The sequence below is a fragment of the Diabrotica undecimpunctata genome, chromosome 8 (assembly GCF_040954645.1).
Source record: "Diabrotica undecimpunctata isolate CICGRU chromosome 8, icDiaUnde3, whole genome shotgun sequence".
In the NCBI taxonomy this organism is placed as follows: domain Eukaryota; kingdom Metazoa; phylum Arthropoda; class Insecta; order Coleoptera; family Chrysomelidae; genus Diabrotica; species Diabrotica undecimpunctata.
In genome coordinates, this window is record NC_092810.1 from 88,250,593 (window position 1) to 88,269,043 (window position 18,451).

Genomic DNA, 18,451 nt, shown 5'->3' on the forward strand with positions numbered 1-18,451 from the left:
AAAAACGCTAATTGAGACAAGTATGCTGATGCCATAGAAACAGACATAGAATCACAAAAATCTAGTTTTGAAAATACTGATATAAATGAAACTCTCAACATTTTCATGAATATTATTACATACGCAGCAGAAACACATATAGGAAAAACTAAAATATTAAGGAAACACAGACCTCTACCATGGTGGAATACAGAATGTCAAAATGCAATCAAGCAATATAAAGCTTCTTTTAATAGAATGAAAAAACATAGTAACATAACTAACATAACTGAATACACAAAAAAGAGAGCACATGCTCGATATATAACAAAAAATGCTCGAAAAACCAACTGGAGGAAATTTATCTCAAATATAAACAGTACAACACCTTTATCTACAGTCTGGTCCAATATTCGTAAAATATCAGGAAAAACAAATTTTACCAAGTGCCTTTTATTACTCATAATACTAATTTAATAACAAAACCTAACGAAATAGCTGATGCTTTTGCTACATACTTCGAAAAAAAAGTTTATACAACACAAAATCATCACAGAAAAACAACAGCTCGATTGTGAAGATAGAGATAATAGTTCCCTCAATATTCCTTTAACCTTAGATGAACTTAACTTTGCCCTTAATACAACAAAAAACTCTGCTCCTGGACCCGATAATATACCTTTAGTATTCTTGGAAAAACTGCCAGTCAATACTAAGTGTACCCTTCTAAAAATTTTCAATCGAATATGGTTAAATAATGTCTTTCCAACTTCCTGGAGTGATTCAATAATTATACCTATTCTCAAACCTAACAATGCACGAAGTAAAATTTCCTCATATAGACCCATCTCTTTCACCACTGTAATGTGCAAAGTCATGGAAAAAATAGTTAATAAAAGATTGCTATGGATATTAGAAGAAAATCACCTCCTGGTTAACGAGCAAAGTGGATTTCGACAAAATCGAACTACTACTGATAACCTCATTAATTTAGAATCTGATATTCTTGAATCTTTCGCGAATAAGCAGGAAACTATTGCAGTATTCATAGACATTACAAAAGCATTTGACACAGCATGGCGTTACCATATTTTCAGATCATTACACACTTGGAATATTAGAGGTAATATCATTAATTTCATTTCAAATTTCCTTAAACAACGCAATTTTCAAGTAAGAGTCAACCACTACACATTTTCAACAAGACGTCAAGCTAATGGCATCCCTCAGGGATCTGTAATAAGCGCAACGTTATTTTTAATTGCCATGAATAATATTATAGCATCAAACTCCAACTTAGTTCGTGGCAGATTATATGCGGATGATCTGGTATTAGTATCTTCAGGAAAAAACATCTCATCAGTACAGTGTCACTTACAAACCTCACTTCATGAACTCGAAAACTAGTCGAAGAAAACAGGATTGCAGTTTTCACTCAGCAAATCAAAGTGTTTGTTATTTTCAAAAAAACTTGATCCGATTAAACCGCAACTAAAATTATGTAACCAAATCCTGAATTATGCCGATGACATTAGGTTCTTAGGGATGATTTTTGATACGAAACTCACATGGAAAAAACACATTCTACAAATAAAAAAAACATACCAAAATGGAATTAATCTTATGAAAACTCTTTCTAATAAAAACTATGGAGCTGACTATAACTGCTTAATCCATGTTTATAAAACCCTTATTAGATCAACAATAGATTACGGTTCCATAGTATATGCATCTGCTAAAGAATACTTATTACACCACCTTGACGTAATTCAAAATACGGCATTAAGAATAGCTACAGAAGCATTTCAGACCAGCCCAATAGAAAGTTTACAAGCAGAAACTGGAGAGCCATCACTTTTAAATATAGAAGGATGCACTTATCGCTCACATACACATTTGCTGTTAATTCTAATCCAAATAATCCATCTAGAAGTAACATATTTACTGATCGTTTTAAAAACCTATACACTGAAAATAGGAACATGAAACCGCCATTCTACGAAAGAGTTAGGCAAACCCTTAGAACTTTACAAATTCCGATACCAAATACCTATTCCAACTTCATAAAAATTCCTCCTCCTTGGACATTAAGCATTCCTTAAATATCTTCAGAAAGAACGATACTCCACACTCCTTAATAAAAAATACTTTCATCAACAAACTAACAAAATTTTCTAAATCCTATCATATATACACAGACGCTTCTAAAACATCTACTGGAGTTGCGGCAGCTGTCATTACTCCAAATATAACACTTGAGTATAAACTACCATTCCTGTATACATACTGGAGAGCTATACGCCATCTATCAAGCTCTCGTTCATATTAACTCCAGCAATATATCCAATGCTCTTATAATTACCGATTCCCTCAGTTCCATCAATACCATTAACCAACTGTACACGAAGCATCCAATTGCTCTTCTAATCAAAAAAGAACTAGCCACCATTCAAAACAATAACTATACTGTACAATTCTTATGGGTTCCTTCACACATTGGCCTTCAAGGAAACGAAGAAGCGGATCGTACAGCCCAACAAGCCAGGAATAGGGAAACCGCGAGTGAAGTGAGAGATGTAGTTCTTAAGGATTTAAAATCATTTATTAAAGTGAAAGTCGAAAATCTGTGGCAAAAACAGTGGTACAGTTCAACTTCAAAACTTCGCGAAGTGAAAACGTTTGTAAAACCGTGGAAATCTAAAATTCCCAACAGAACTCACCAAGTCATCGTTACTCGTCTTCGTCTAGGACATACTTGACTTACCCACGGACACATAATTGGTCACACTAATTCCACTTTATGTGAAAACTGTAATATCCCACTAAGTGTTAAGCATGTACTTGTAGAGTGCTCAAGATACCAGTTGCAGAGACAGAACAACCACATCATCGGATCAACAAACGAAATCTTAAGAGAAAATTGTAAAATTGAACATTTGGTAAAATTCCTTAAAGATATCAATGTATTTAACAAAATCTAACATTTGTAAATAAATTATCTTATGTATATGTATATATATATTGTTCTGAAGCTATTTTCTTGTGGCATTTTAAATTAATTACTATTTAAATGGGAATAAGCCACAATTAAAGGTTAAAATACGTTTATTGACGTTTCAATTTCCACTTCGGAAATCGTTCTCAAAATACAAACATTAGTAAATTAAACAAATTTTGTTTTTTGTTACTTAGTGAAAAATTCTTCTAATAATTTAATTTTATCTGACTCATCTATATTGACAATTCAGACATACATTATACATTTTAAAGTAGACGACTTTAAAATGATATTGCCAATATTGTTGAGTTGCGTTCCTGGGACGACTTTACTTATAAGATAGTTCATTCGATTACATGAAATCAACTTTAACTTGAGAATATCCGTCAGAAAAGATCATAACATGTAATTCGTCTTTAAAAAGACAAATACATGCCATGATGACAGTAAAATTCTCCTGTTAGTGATTCCATAGTAAATTATAAGGGAAAAACCAGGAAAAACCTCATAATACTATCCCGACATGGTAAGTATTTGATCGTGCATTTAGTTTACCTTCAATAAACACCAAATTCCGATTTTTTATGTTTGTTATTTAAAAAAAACATAAATGATATATTCTCTATATGTTACTGACTTACCAATACTGGTATTTTCCTTTTAATAACTTCCTCTTTCAATATCTGTAACCAGATCCTACTACATTCTGCCGAGGAATTCGCGACACAATTGGTCTCATTTAGCATAATTAGAGCCGCTTCTTTGATTTTTCTCTTTTTACCATCCGTTTCTTTTAGGACTATATTTGAATCATTCCATTGAACCCTATGTTCATTATCCCATGCGTGTTTACATATTTGAGATCTATCAAATTCTCTATTTTTAATATAGGATTGATGTTCACTTATTCTAACATTTAATGGCCTTGATAAAAAACAAAACCAAACCTAACAATGAACAAGAAAGGACAAGGAATTGCATTTATAAAATACCTTGTGAATGCGATCAGTTTTATTTAGGTGAAACTTCAAGGCCATTAAATGTTAGAATAAGTGAACATCAATCCTATATTAAAAATAGAGAATTTGATAGATCTCAAATATGTAAACACGCATGGGATAATGAACATAGGGTTCAATGGAATGATTCAAATATAGTCCTAAAAGAAACGGATGGTAAAAAGAGAAAAATCAAAGAAGCGGCTCTAATTATGCTAAATGAGACCAATTGTGTCGCGAATTCCTCGGCAGAATGTAGTAGGATCTGGTTACAGATATTGAAAGAGGAAGTTATTAAAAGGAAAATACCAGTATTGGTAAGTCAGTAACATATAGAGAATATATCATTTATGTTTTTTTTAAATAACAAACATAAAAAATCGGAATTTGGTGTTTATTGAAGGTAAACTAAATGCACGATCAAATACTTACCATGTCGGGATAGTATTATGAGGTTTTTCCTGGTTTTTCCCTTATAATTTACTATGGAATCACTAACAGGAGAATTTTACTGTCATCATGGCATGTATTTGTCTTTTTAAAGACGAATTACATGTTATGATCTTTTCTGACGGATATTCTCAAGTTAAAGTTGATTTCATGTAATCGAATGAACTATCTTATAAGTAAAGTCGTCCCAGGAACGCAACTCAACAATATTGGCAATATCATTTTAAAGTCGTCTACTTTAAAATGTATAATGTATGTCTGAATTGTCAATATAGATGAGTCAGATAAAATTAAATTATTAGAAGAATTTTTCACTAAGTAACAAAAAACAAAATTTGTTTAATTTACTAATGTTTGTATTTTGAGAACGATTTCCGAAGTGGAAATTGAAACGTCAATAAACGTACCTTTAATTGTGGCTTATTCCCATTTAAATAGTAATTAATATATGTATATATGTCGCTAATAACCTCAGAGGTTGATGCGACTATTTTGTAAAATAAAAAAAAATTGTTATTAGAGTACCTATGAACTAATATGGTGAGAGCTAACTGATAGTTAGTTGCAACAAGCGGTAAGTTTTCAATTACTTTGTATGGTTCGCCCTGTAACAGCGACCGTGAGTAGACAAATTTTTCAATAGTGGGGAGAGAAAAGTTTGTCTGAATCAATGATACTGAAGAGAATTTGATGAAACGTTTGATAACTGTTAGTATCACCCTTAAATGGTGTTATTTTAAGTTCGGGAAGTTTTACTGTTTTACGAGAAATACCAGAATGGTGACCGACTGATTTGGACTTTAGTTTAAATGACTCATTACATTAATGTGACTGAAAACAACTACAGCTTATTCTTCAATGTTAAGAGTATCGAAAAATACATATTATCAATTACATATGAATCTTCTGAAGAATTGTCATAATCTTTCTCAGAGTCCAGCAAATCTTATGAAGTGGTATACAGAGTGTAGGCCTCCTTTAAATGAATAATTCGTTCTTGCACAGAGTGAATATTTAAAGCATCCGAATTCTTTGTCAGCAAATTTTGGTAATTTTAGTCTTAGCTAAATGATGTGATTTTAATGATTGTTTAAGATCCATTTTTAGTTTCAGTTTCATAAAATCACTATACAATTGTCCCACCTCTAGAGAGATTTGGGAAACCGGAATGTTAATGAGGGCTAGTGAGAAAGTCTATAACAAACCATGCAAATTAGGATTAAATATAGAAGCTATTGTGAGTTGGACAAACGGTGTTGTCAGATGGATCAGGATTTCAGAAGTAATAGAGAAAATGTTTGAAAACAATTTTAGTGGAATTTGTAAACTTTTCACAAAGATAACAATTTCGGGGTTTTGGACAATGAATTGATATCAATGATTAGAGCAGAATAAAGCCTCTTAGATCCGGCTCGAAGGATCAACAACTTATGTTAACAAATGAGTTAACCAAGTGGCCCAGATCTTGAAAAGATCTTGAATTAGCAAAGTACAAACGGAGGCGCAGGATCGTAAATAGAAAACTTGCTATAATCTTGAAATATCAACTTTGTGCCTCAAAGGAAAACTGTAGAAACTAAAGATACTAACCAGAGAAAATAAAATAAACTACAATTTCACTAAAGCTACATAAAGTAGAAAATAATGCAGAGTCAGGCAAATTGTATATTGCACCTAAATGAGAAAACAAATGGTAATTAACAGTAAAAAAATATGAAATTAAATATAAATCCTGAAATCCCTATTCTATATAAACTATATAAAAAATGATATAACAATAAACTTAACTTAAACTTATAGTTCTGTTGTTGAAAGTTCGTGTCACAAAACTTACTAGCACATACGAAAAAGTTAGTCTTTAGCACAAAAGATGGAGTTGGTGAAGTTCAATGCTGAGTGTGTTGGCAGCCAATCTTATAGTTTTAAATTTAAGGTGAAGATTTACATAGCACAAAGTATTGTGTTATGAAAGATTAGAGTAACAAGGTATTGTTATCTCACAGAGCACTTTACTATTATCTCTTACTAGGCAGGAGCTGTACGTTACACAAAGTATTGTGTGAGTTGAACAAAAATGTGAAACAAACGAAGTATTGCTTTTCACATAGCACTATTTGAGATGTTACTTCGAATTCTAACTAGTAGAACCATGTACTGCCGCTTTGAGTCACTTCTTCACACTAAGGGTTTACAGTTCACACGAACTGTAACCGGAACTCGCCGAGTCCCGGTAAATCACATTTGTTCCTTATAGCTAAAGTTAAAACTACCTACAAATATACATTTTGCCAAATTGAAAATTAAACAATATTTATTTTAGCGAGATTAAATAAAACGAGCGGTTCGAATTTATATAAATATATTTATTTATAAGTTTACAGTTCGGTAATACCTTATCAACTAAACTCTACTCATAATATCGTTCGATACATTTGTCGAAAGTTCTCGGCGCTTTCCAGATGCAACCGTTACATGGGCCACGCCGAATGCATGTTCGTAACACTGCTCCCCTCTTAGATCTGAGCATCCCGATCAGCAACTCTATATGTAGGCCCATGATGGCGGAATCTACAGGACTCTCCAGCTCTGCATGAACCCCTCAGAAAGAAATAACAATCTACAGACTTTGAAGGACACGATCTCTTCGGGTTAATACAACACACAGTAATTCGTACGTCGGTTTCTCGGAAGATTACTTCAAGCATGCTTCTGACAATCTTCCTGTCCAGACTTTCTAGTGCATGGCCTATCTTGGGTAAGGCCAACTTCCTGATATCATAATTTCACACAATTTTCTTCAAATTAGTTAGAGCACGCCATATATCCTCGTAGGTTGCCCTGTCTGTATACGACTTCCTGGTCACCATATACTCGAGAACCATCTTCTAATCTCAGTACTCTTCCAACTTTAGGCTGCTGGTTTTTTTAACTCGTCCAAACAACCGAATTTCATATAAAATACGGATGAGATTCCTTTAGTCATCTCAAGATCTTGGGCAACACAGTGGGCTAGAGAGACGTTATGCGGAACACTAAAACGATCCTGCTGAACTTCTGTGGTCACGCCGAATCTAGCACTCTTCCTCTCTGCGTAATTTGACATAAATTCATTAAAGCCTGGTCGCCGGTCATCTTTGATATCATGTTGAAGGGTTCGTGCTTCTTCTGTTTCATTTGAGCCAGCATAAGGTGCAAGACGATTTATGTGAACTACTTTTGGTTTACCTTTCGACAACTTCTTAATTCGGTATATTACGTCACTTATTCTCTTTTTAATTTCATATGGACCCTCCCATTGTCTTTGGAGTTTAGAAGACAAGCCACGACGACATTGTCGATTATAAAGCCAAACAAGATCACCTACTTCATAGCTTTCATTCTTGCATCGAGAATCATATTGATCTTTCATTCTGTCACTGGCTAACTGGATGTGTTGTCGGGCAAGTTTATGAATGTTCTTCATTCTTAACTTCAGGCGATCGACATAATCTTCGCTTGCAACATGTTCTTCGGAAGATCTGCAGCCAAACTCTAGGTCGCAGGGCAAACGAACTTCACGACCTAACATCAGGCAGGTTGGAGTCTGGCCTGTAGTTTCATTCACGGCCGAGCGGTAGGCTATTAGGAATAAATGAATGTGCTGGTCCCAGTCTCTTTGATGTTCTGATACAACTTTGGACAGGTGTTTACCTATCGTTCGGTTCATCCTCTCAACAATTACATCTGATTGAGGATGCAGGGGTGTCGTTCTGGTCTTATTGACACCAATCAATTTACAAACGTTTTGGAAAAGGGTTGACTCGAAGTTTCGCCCTTGATCGGAGTGGATCTCCAAGGGAACACCAAATCGGCTAAAGAATTCTTTAACGAGTACCCCTGCAACGGTAGCAGCTTCTTGATTTGGTATCGCATACGCCTCAGTCCATTTCGTAAAATAATCCATGGCTACCAGGATGTATTTATTTCCATCATTCGTCTCTGGAAGTGGACCTGCAATGTCAATTGCTACTCTTTTCATATGACTACCAACATTGTACTGTTTCACATTACTGGTTGCACACAGTTCACATTTCCGGCAACATCTTTCTACATCATCTTTACAGTTCACCCAATAGAACCGTTCTCGAACCTTTTGCAAAGTCTTCGTAATACCAAAGTGTCCACCTGATGTACCGTCATGCAACTGACGCAAATCTTTTGACACTTTACTTTTAGGTACAATCAACTGAAGCTTAGTTTCTGTACCATCATCGTTCTCAAAGTATTGTTCTGAAGCTATTTTCTTGTGGCATTTTAAATTAATTACTATTTAACTGGGAATAAGCCACAATTAAAGGTTAAAATACGTTTATTGACGTTTCAATTTCCACTTCGGAAATCGTTCTCAAAATAAAATTTAAAAATAAAAAAAAATTTATTTAATTTACTAATGTTTGTATTTTGTCTCAGCCGCTGAAGTTGTACTGAAGGCTCTGAACTCTACAATTTATGAGTCAATAACAGCTTGGAACTGCAAACATTCTTTGCAAACTTGGAACTGTGGATAAAATAAGATAAAATTAAATTAATAGAAGAATTTTTCACTAAGTAACAAAAACAAAATTTGTTTAATTTACTAATGTTTGTATTTTGAGAACGATTTCCGAAGTGGAAATTGAAACGTCAATAAACGTATTTTAACCTTTAATTGTGGCTTATTCCCAGTTAAATAGTAATTAATCGTTCTCAAAGGTTCTATACAGAAGATCATCTTTTAGCACTAGGCAATTCCATTGGCTCCAGTAACACTTGACTTCGGGACTACATGCACTAAAGTCTTGCGAAGAAGGTCTTTCACTTCGACGCATCCAATCCAATACTCTTTTTATACATGGATCATCTGCTTGAGCGTCTTGTAGCTGTTGAGGCTGCCATTGATCATTAATGACGGTAGTTCGTCTCACGGGGCAAAGTCGTTCTTCTAATTTAAGACAGTGATTACAATTTGAACTGCACGGCCGTCTGGAGAGGGCATCAGCATTTAAATGAACTCTTCCAGCCCTGTGTTCGATCTCGTAATCATATTCTTGTAATCGTTCTAACCATCTTGCCATCTGGCCCTCTGGATTACGGTATTGTAGGAGCCATTTTAGAGCAGCGTGATCCGTGCGAAGAAGAAACCTTCTGCCATACAATTATTTATGGAAATGCTCGCAAGCCTCCACTACGCCTAGCAATTCTATCCTGGTAACCCAATAGTTTCTTTCTGATTTCGACAAGACTTGCTAAAGTAAGCGATGACTTTCCCCTGCCCATCTTGGATTTGGGAGAGAACAGCTTCTATTGCACTGTTGCTTGCATCTGTATCCAACACAAATTTTCCTGCCTGTCTAGGGTAGCTTAAAATCGGTGCGCTGATCAGAGCCATTTGTAAGTGTTCGAAAGCTTTTTGACACTCTTCTCCATGTATATTCTTTGCCTTCTTCTGTCAACTTTGTTAATGGCTTAGAGATGTTGGCAAATCATTTGACAAAACGTCGGTAATATGTACATAGACCAAGAAAACTTCTGATTTCGTGTTTGTCTCTTGGTACTGGCCAATCCTTAATTGCGGCAAGTTTTTCAGGATCAGCTGTTACATCATTACTTGCTTCAATATGTCACAAGTACTTCACTTCTCGTGGAAACATGTGACATTTCTTCGGACTTAACTTCAAATTCGCTACCCGCAATCGTTGAAAGACTTATTTCAGATTGTTGGCATGTTCATCGAAGGATCTTCCAACCACAATTACATCATCCAAATAAACCAGGCATGTTTTCCATGTTAGTCCTCCTAACACTGCCTCCATTAATCATTCAAATATGGCAGGGGCATTATATAAACCAAAGGGCATAACTGTGAACCTGCCAAAGCCCTGATCCTATCGAGAATGCGGTTTTTTTCCCGATCAGCTGGCTCCATGTCTACTTGCCAATATACACTTTTTAAATCAAGTCTGGAGAACCAACGAGAACCAGAAAGAGTATCCAAAGTATCGTCTATTCTGGGCAAAGCATAACTATCTTTTTTAGTTACCGCATTGAGTTGTCGGTAGTCAATACAAAAACGCGTTGAACCATCTTTCTTCTTCACTAGCACTACTGGTGATGTCCATGGACTGTTTGATGGTTCAATTACCCCTTGTTTGTTCATATCTTTGATGATGTCTTCGGCTTCATCTCTTTTCGCAAATGGAAGTCGTCTAGGTTGTTGTCTGATTGGCTGAGCGTCTCCGGTATTAATTTTATGCTTTACTATGCTTGTTTTGCCCTTATCCTTCTTATCAATGGCAAAAACATCTTGAAATTCTATCAGCATAGACTTCACTTTTTTAGTTCGTTCATCATCAAGATCTTGGCACGTTTTAATCACTATCTCAACAAGCTTCTTTAGATACTTAGATTTTTATGGTTTCTCATTAGTATTCATAGAACAAATCGAAGCCACGGGAACACACTGTCCGATCAAAGTTCTTTTACTTAACTTAATAGCAGTTCCCTTTAAATTCATAACTCTTACAGGAACGACATCTCAAATTCTCACCAAAGCTTTTGCCGTTAGGAACTCGGCATTTTTCACATCTTCGACCATCCTTAAACTTCCCTCTCGGCAGTAACTATCAGGTCTGGTCATCAAGATTTTCTCACTATTACCGGTTATTGTTACGTCACAAGTAGTTATTAAGCTGATAACATCTTCTTTGTCTTCATGAAACGGCAACTCTTCACCGCTGATCTCGAGAACTTCATCTTTGACATTCAATACAGCCCCAACTTTCCTTAGTAAATCCATCCCCAATATGAACTCGTCGGAGATCTCTGCAATTAATACTCTATGTTTCACTGTGGTCTGGCCAATGGATACTGACATATTAGCCTCACCATATGTATTAATTATCGCACCAGTTGCTGTTCTAAGCTTTACTGTTGCATGCGATAATTTAAGATGGCCGCGTACAACTTCTGGACGTGCAATCGTTCTTGTTGCACCTGTGTCTACCAAAAACGATCTACATATATTATTGATATGACCCTCGATGTACAAGCTATGAATTTCACCGGAGGACGTAATGTTCAAAGTTACTATGAGTGTTTCTCGAGGTCGGCAGTTGCCCCTTGGTGTCGACCCGTTTTAGTTTTCCGACTGTTGTATCATTTTCTTGCAATTATGGCGAATGTGACATACGTCACCACAATTTCAACATCTGGGCTCGCGTCTCTTCGGCATCGTGTTACGAACTACTTTTCGTACCATTTCTTCCTGACGTTTATCGTTTGGTTCGTTGCCTTCTTCAATGGTTCTTACTCGATGGGTCCGTGAAATTTGACTAGCTGTTTCAAGTTCCAAGGCAATAGCGAGCGCTTCATCTAGAACTTTCGGTCTTGCTAGTCGTAAAGCTTTCTGTAATTCATTGTCTTTTAACCCATTGACGAATATATCTACAGCAATTTCTTCCAAAATTTTGTCTGGTGCCTCTGGATAAGCTAACCGCACTATACGAGCAACATCTGCTTCAAACTATTGCAAATTTTCACTTGCTCGTTGAATTCTATTTCTTAGTTGCGCCTTGTAGACTTGTTGTAGATGGGCGTCTCCGTAACGTCTGTCTACTCGAGTGAACAAGGTCTGGTAACATTTTTCTTGACCGTTAGGAATCGATCTTAGGATATCCGCAGCATCACCTCGTAAAGCAGCAGTTAAGGAAACAGCTTTTTCTTGTTCTTTCCAATGATTGGCTGTCGCAATAGCTTCAAATTGTCTAAGGTATATGGACCAAGAAGACTTTCCATCAAATGGTGGAAATTTGAATCTCATATGATGTGTTGTTTCGTCTCTGGGTGATTTGTAGGCTCTAGGCTACTGTATTAACTGGTGGTAGCACTTTTGTATTGGCTATCATGCTCTCTAACTGTTTGATCTTCTCTTCTACTTTATCGAATGTTTTCGACACTTCTTCAAATTTCTCATTGTTCTGAATACATACTTCTTCGAATCTTCTGGAAACCTGTTCGAGTTTCTCGTCGTTTTGTCTAGCTACTTCTTTAATAATTTGAGACGTTTCATCGAATCTTTCATCATTTTTTTAGAAGTTTCTTCAATCATTTGCGAGACATTTTCAAATTTCTCATTCTATTTTGTTAAAACTGTTTCTTCTGCTGATTGAAACTGGAATGTCTCTGGGTCATCTCCATTCTTGTTAAGAACATTCTTCAGTCGTTCTTGGAGGATCTTCTTGGACCCGCTGCAGTCTTCATCGCGTTCTTCTAGTTGCTCACGCAACTGTTTTATTGAAAGTTGTACTAGCAGCATCTTTGGTCAGGAACACACGTATTTTTTTAATGTTCTTTTTTTTTACAAAGATCAGTACCAAATTACGCGGATGTTCTCGACGAACAATACTTTTTAAAAGTTCAAAAGTCTTTTTCAAAAGTCACTGCTGAATTTATTTTCTCACACGAAATCTGACACCGGACACCACTGTAGCGATATTAAATAAAACGAGCGGTTGGAATTTATATAAATATATTTATTTATAAGTTTACAGTTCGGTAATACCTTATCAACTAAACTCTACTCATAACATCGTTATATATATATACCAAAAGTATTGTTCTAGAATCATCTTGAGTAGTCCCACCTTTAATTCGTTGTTTGACGAGTCGACGTCTCCCGCGCTCGATACATTTGTCGAAAGTTCTCGGCGATTTCGAGATGCAACCGTTACATGGTCCACGCCGAATGCATGTTCGAAAGAATATATATATATATATATATATATATATATATACATTTCAACTTCAATAGTTCGATAGGCGTCTCGTCTGGACCCGGAGTTTTTCCGTTTTTCATATTTTTCAGTTTCTACGCAAATAATCTATTTACCATATATTTTTCAGTGCGTAAATAATCTCGTTTATACACTTGGAAGTTACCAATAGATACTAAAGCGAAGACCATAAGAAATCAGATCGATTATATAACAACTACTGAAAGATACCGAAATTTAATCAAGATAACTAAATCACTATCTGGAGCAGTTTTCCCCTTAGATCATAACTTATTAATTAGTGACATCAAACTCAAACTTAAAAAAGTAAAACGCTAAAAACCGATTAACCGAATTAACACTGACTGTATTGGAGATAACCAAGAAATCATACACGAGATAAAAAAGAAGTTAAAAAAATCGGAAGAAAACGATCATGTAACAAACACCCAAAAAGTATAAAACTATTAATAAACGCAAACAACGATGGATGACTGATGAAATATTGAGATTGATGGAAAAGAGACGAGAACAGAAAAATGAAAACCAATAAATAAATCAGAAAGAAAATTCGGGATGCAAAAGAAAATGGTACAGCAGCAAATGTATTAAAATAGAAGAACTGCAGAAAAATAATGACACGTTTTTAATATGTACAAAAATGTGCAAGACATAACTGGACCATATAGGTTAACTTCAAGTAGTTTACTTGATAAACAAGGAAATATCACAGTCAATGAACAAGACAAACTGGAGAGGTGGAGGGAATATATTGAGGAACTGCTTGATGACGAAAGAACAGAAATACAAATCGAAAATACATCGACTGGTCCAAACATAACCTTCGATGAAATGGAAAGAGCTATACAACTATCAAAGAGTAGGACAGCAACCGGTCCAGTTGAAATTGCCAGTGAAATAATTAAACTACTCGACGATAAAGGCAAACATTCTCTTCTAAACTTCTTCAATAAAATATACGAAACAGGGCTATTAACAGAGTGGCTACTGTCAACATTTGTAATGAGAGTCAAAAAAATAAACGCTAAACAATGTTGCGATCATCCCACTATCAGTCTAATGAGCCATGTACTGAAAATTTTCTTAAGAATACTGCACTCGAGAATTTACAACAAAATAGATAGTATAACTAAGGTAAACACAGTTTGGTTTCAGAGATAACCTTGGAACCAGAGAAGCATTCTTCAGTTTGCAGAATCTGGTTCAAAGATGTAGGGATATAATATAACAACCAGTATATATGTGTTTTATCGACTTAAAAAGGCGTTTGACCGGATCACTCACGACAAAGTGATAGGTGTCTTGAAACAGGTGGGAATTGATGACCAAGACCTCCGCCTTATCAAAATTTGTATTGGTATCAATGTGCAAACATACGAATTGGTCAGAATACGACGGAAGCAGTGGAAATACGATGTGGAGTGAGACAAGGGTGTATTTTAACGCCTTTACTTTTTAATATCTACTGCGAATTTATTTTCAAGGAAGAATATGCATTGAAAAAGTCAGAGCCGCCTGCTATAAACTAAATAAAATTCTCATTAATAGATATATTACATTAAAGCTTAAAATCAGATTAATACGCTGCTACATATTCTCCACATTGCAGGATAGCATGGAGAGCTGGACTCTTACAGCAACACTAATGAAAAAACTGGAGGCCTTTGAGATGTGGATTTACCGACGAATATTGCGGATAATTTGGGTTGATCGAATAACAAATGATATAGTTTTACACCGAATGAAAAAGAGCACAGAAATAACAAAACAATAAAAATTCGAAAGTTACAATATTGCGGTCATGCAATGAGACATGAGACATCCAGAGAGGTATTACCTTCAACAGCTCATAACTCAACTTATTGAGTCGTAATGAATTTGCTCCCGTTTACTAGAAAAATTAGAGGGAGTCAAAAGAAATTAGAAGGAGACACGATAAAATAGGAGGGCGTTAGGACAATTAGAGGGAGATACGATAAAATTAGAGTAAGTCAGAAAAAATTGGAGGGAGTTAGAAAAAATTGAGCGATTGTAGATGGCAATTGATTCGATCGCCCGTCGCATAGCAAATGGCAAAATCACTAGTTCTGTTAAATTTGGCCCGTTATCTGTTTCTTCTATTGTTATTGGGCCAACTCTTTGGACTTGAAAGAATTATTTTATAATATTCTTTCCAAGTTTTAAGTTTTATCTGCGTGCCAATTGTTATGTGTCCATTGGCATCTATTCGTTTGTTACCGAATTTGCTTATGTAATTTCCGGTGATTTTTTTTATTCCTATGTATAATAAAGAGTTGTGTAATTTCTGTAGTCTTTCAGTCTCCCAGCATTTCTCATTCTGCCAATTTTATTTTGCTTCTTTTATTTTTTTTTTATATTTATCGATGAGTTTTACTATATATTATTTTCTCCAGATTTTTAACTTATCTTCTCTTTTCCATTAATTGTAGAATTTCTTCGTTCATCCAGTCTTTTTTCTTCTTGTGGTCAATTTTGTTTAATTATTGTTTTATTATGTTTACTGCGTTGATTTTAATTATTCCACCTAATAATATATTTTCCCTTTATAATAATATAATATTTCCTTTTTTGGTATTAATGTTGTGCTATCAAATCATACGATAGAGCCCAAAACACCTGCTCTAATGAAAATTCATTTTACGAGGCAAAAATCTTCTCAGGAAATTAATCTGCTAACAAAGAATTTAACAAAAAACGATTAATCATTGTCATTTATAAACAAGTAATATCAAAAGATTGAAGAAAGGAAACAACAAAACATAACAATCCAGAAAACTTCACCAGAAAGTTTTTAAAAATGACAATAATACCATATCTGAAGGGCTTATCAGAAAAATTAAAAAGGATAGAAAATAAGTATATCACATCATTCAAAAAAACCAATACACTGAGATCTATTCTGTCCAAAACCAAACCTATCAACACACAAGGGAGATCAAAGAACTTCATCTATAAAATACTCTGTGAATGCAACAATTTTCACGTGGGAGAAACCGCAAGACCACATGAGTGTCAGGATAAACGAGCATGAAACATATATCATGTGTCATAAGGATACACTTTGAATTTAGTTCAATGCCAACACGAGATATTAGAAAAAGATATTATTAAACACGAGGATATATTGTGATTATGATACAGTATATATATATATATATATATATATATATATATATATATATATATATATATATATATAAATCTTTTTTACAGCCAAATGATCATGCATCACATGATGATCTTGCTCTATCAGTTCACGCACAGCATCGATGGTTTTTATGATATACGATCGGTATAACAGTCGATTTGAGGCGACTTTCACGGGATTCGTCCTGGAGAGAGCGTCGACCACGATACAATTTATTGTACCAATTTTTTACGGTGCTAAAGGATGGTGCTTGATCTCCGTATAACGAGTTAAGTTCATTGATGCACTCTTGTCTTGATAATCTACGTCGAAATGTATGATACATGTTAACGGTTCCATTTTTAAATTTAATTTTTAATTAATTTTTAAAAATAATTGATGGATTCGACCGTTACTTGATGGAAAATCATTTTATGTAACAATAAAATACTGAAAACTTTGTTTTCAAAACTTCCTAAAAATAAAAATAAAAATAAAAATAAAAATTTGTGGAAGTTTTGAAAACAAAGTTTTCAATTTTTAAAAAGCTATTAACTCGAACGTTATGGGGTAAGTTAATGATTTTCTCATAGACATGTGAGTAATCGCTTGCAAGTGGTTCTCAGATTTGATAAAAAATATGAATATAGCCAATTTTAACGTAGGACAATAGAAGATAAACAACGAAATAAGTAATTAAATAAGGTCATTTGTTAAGCATATTAAGAATCATAAAAATGAAATATTTAAATAAGCACTAAATACTTTTCCAAACACCCTCTATGAACATATTGAATTATACCAAATATAACATGCACAAATGAATCACAAGTTCACAATTAAAAAAATTGTTACAGACATAGCAGTGGTTATCCATCTTTAAATGAAACTCTTACACCACAAAGACAAGAAACATCAGACATTTACAAGGAACTAAGGGAGTGGAATTCAGATAATCACACGCCACACAGAGGAACAGAAAAGCACAAGAAAAGGTAAGTTTTTGCATATTTATTTAATGTTCAAATTTAAGCCACGAGGCTCTCACTAAGGGGAAACTTCACTCATCCCAGATACCTACAGTATCAAAAGGATTGAGCTCTGGGAAAACTCTTTCAGTATTATCAAGTTCCAGGTGACCTGGTATGCAGGAGTATCTTACAAAAAAAATTTGAACGCATTTTGATGTCGCGAGTAGTACCGCTTTTTGCGTGGTCTCGTAGAATGTTGTACTAAGACCCAGCTGTTTGATGTTCTCTAGGTTTTTCTAAATGACACCAGTAGTATAGAGGATAATAGGTATCGTTTGGGTACTTTCAATTCTTCTGGATACATTTCAGGTAATTCCTTATTGAAATAACCTGATCCTGAATGGCTCTGAATCCTGAATAAAACTCGTTGGGGGAAACATCTTTCCTGATGCCAACCAATAGTTCGAAGTTGTATTGTCGACATCGTATTGGTTGACTTAATGAGCATGTCTTCCATGTAGGGATTTACCCATGCAGATGCGCAGTTTTTTCTTCCTTAGTAAGATGGTTTCTGCTCATTTCTTGTTTAAGAAACCAGTTTAAAAGAATTTGTGCCTTTGTGACAAGTATTTATTTATTAGTACTATTATATAATTTTTGATAATTGTAGTTATTTTAGTTTATAGTTGATAATTTTTTGTTAGATTGTGTTCTGTGGATCGCAATCAAGTAATAAAAGATTCAGAACGCTTTTTTTATATTTCATTTATATGTTAGGAAATGCAACATTCCAGGCTTCACATTATTTTTCTATTTCACATACCTTCTTCGTTTCTTCAAAGTTTGACTAAATTTACCACCTAAATTTTGGATAAATTTTTCTAAAAATGTGGGAAGGGCTTTACTTTCACCATTAAACTTAACATGTAAATCAGAAATAATGACAGGAGTTGAAACCTGTATTATTGGGGCTGTGACTGTACAACTGGGAACTACAGGGGCTGAGACTGGACTACTAGTGGATGTTATGGATATTTCATCAGATATTTCCTCTTTTTCCAACATATTACCTTTCAACATCAACAAATCATCTTTAC

General features: G+C 34.7%; 1 protein-coding gene across 1 annotated transcript in view; it reads left to right on the plus strand.

The window, feature by feature from the left end:
- Positions 1 to 18,451, plus strand: part of LOC140447740 (uncharacterized) — a 399,971-nt gene that overhangs the window by 250,115 nt on the left and 131,405 nt on the right. The window contains exon 12 of the mRNA XM_072540569.1: positions 17,241 to 17,378. Within this exon, the coding sequence (XP_072396670.1) occupies positions 17,241 to 17,378 (138 nt within the window). The remainder of the gene's footprint in view (positions 1 to 17,240; positions 17,379 to 18,451) is intronic.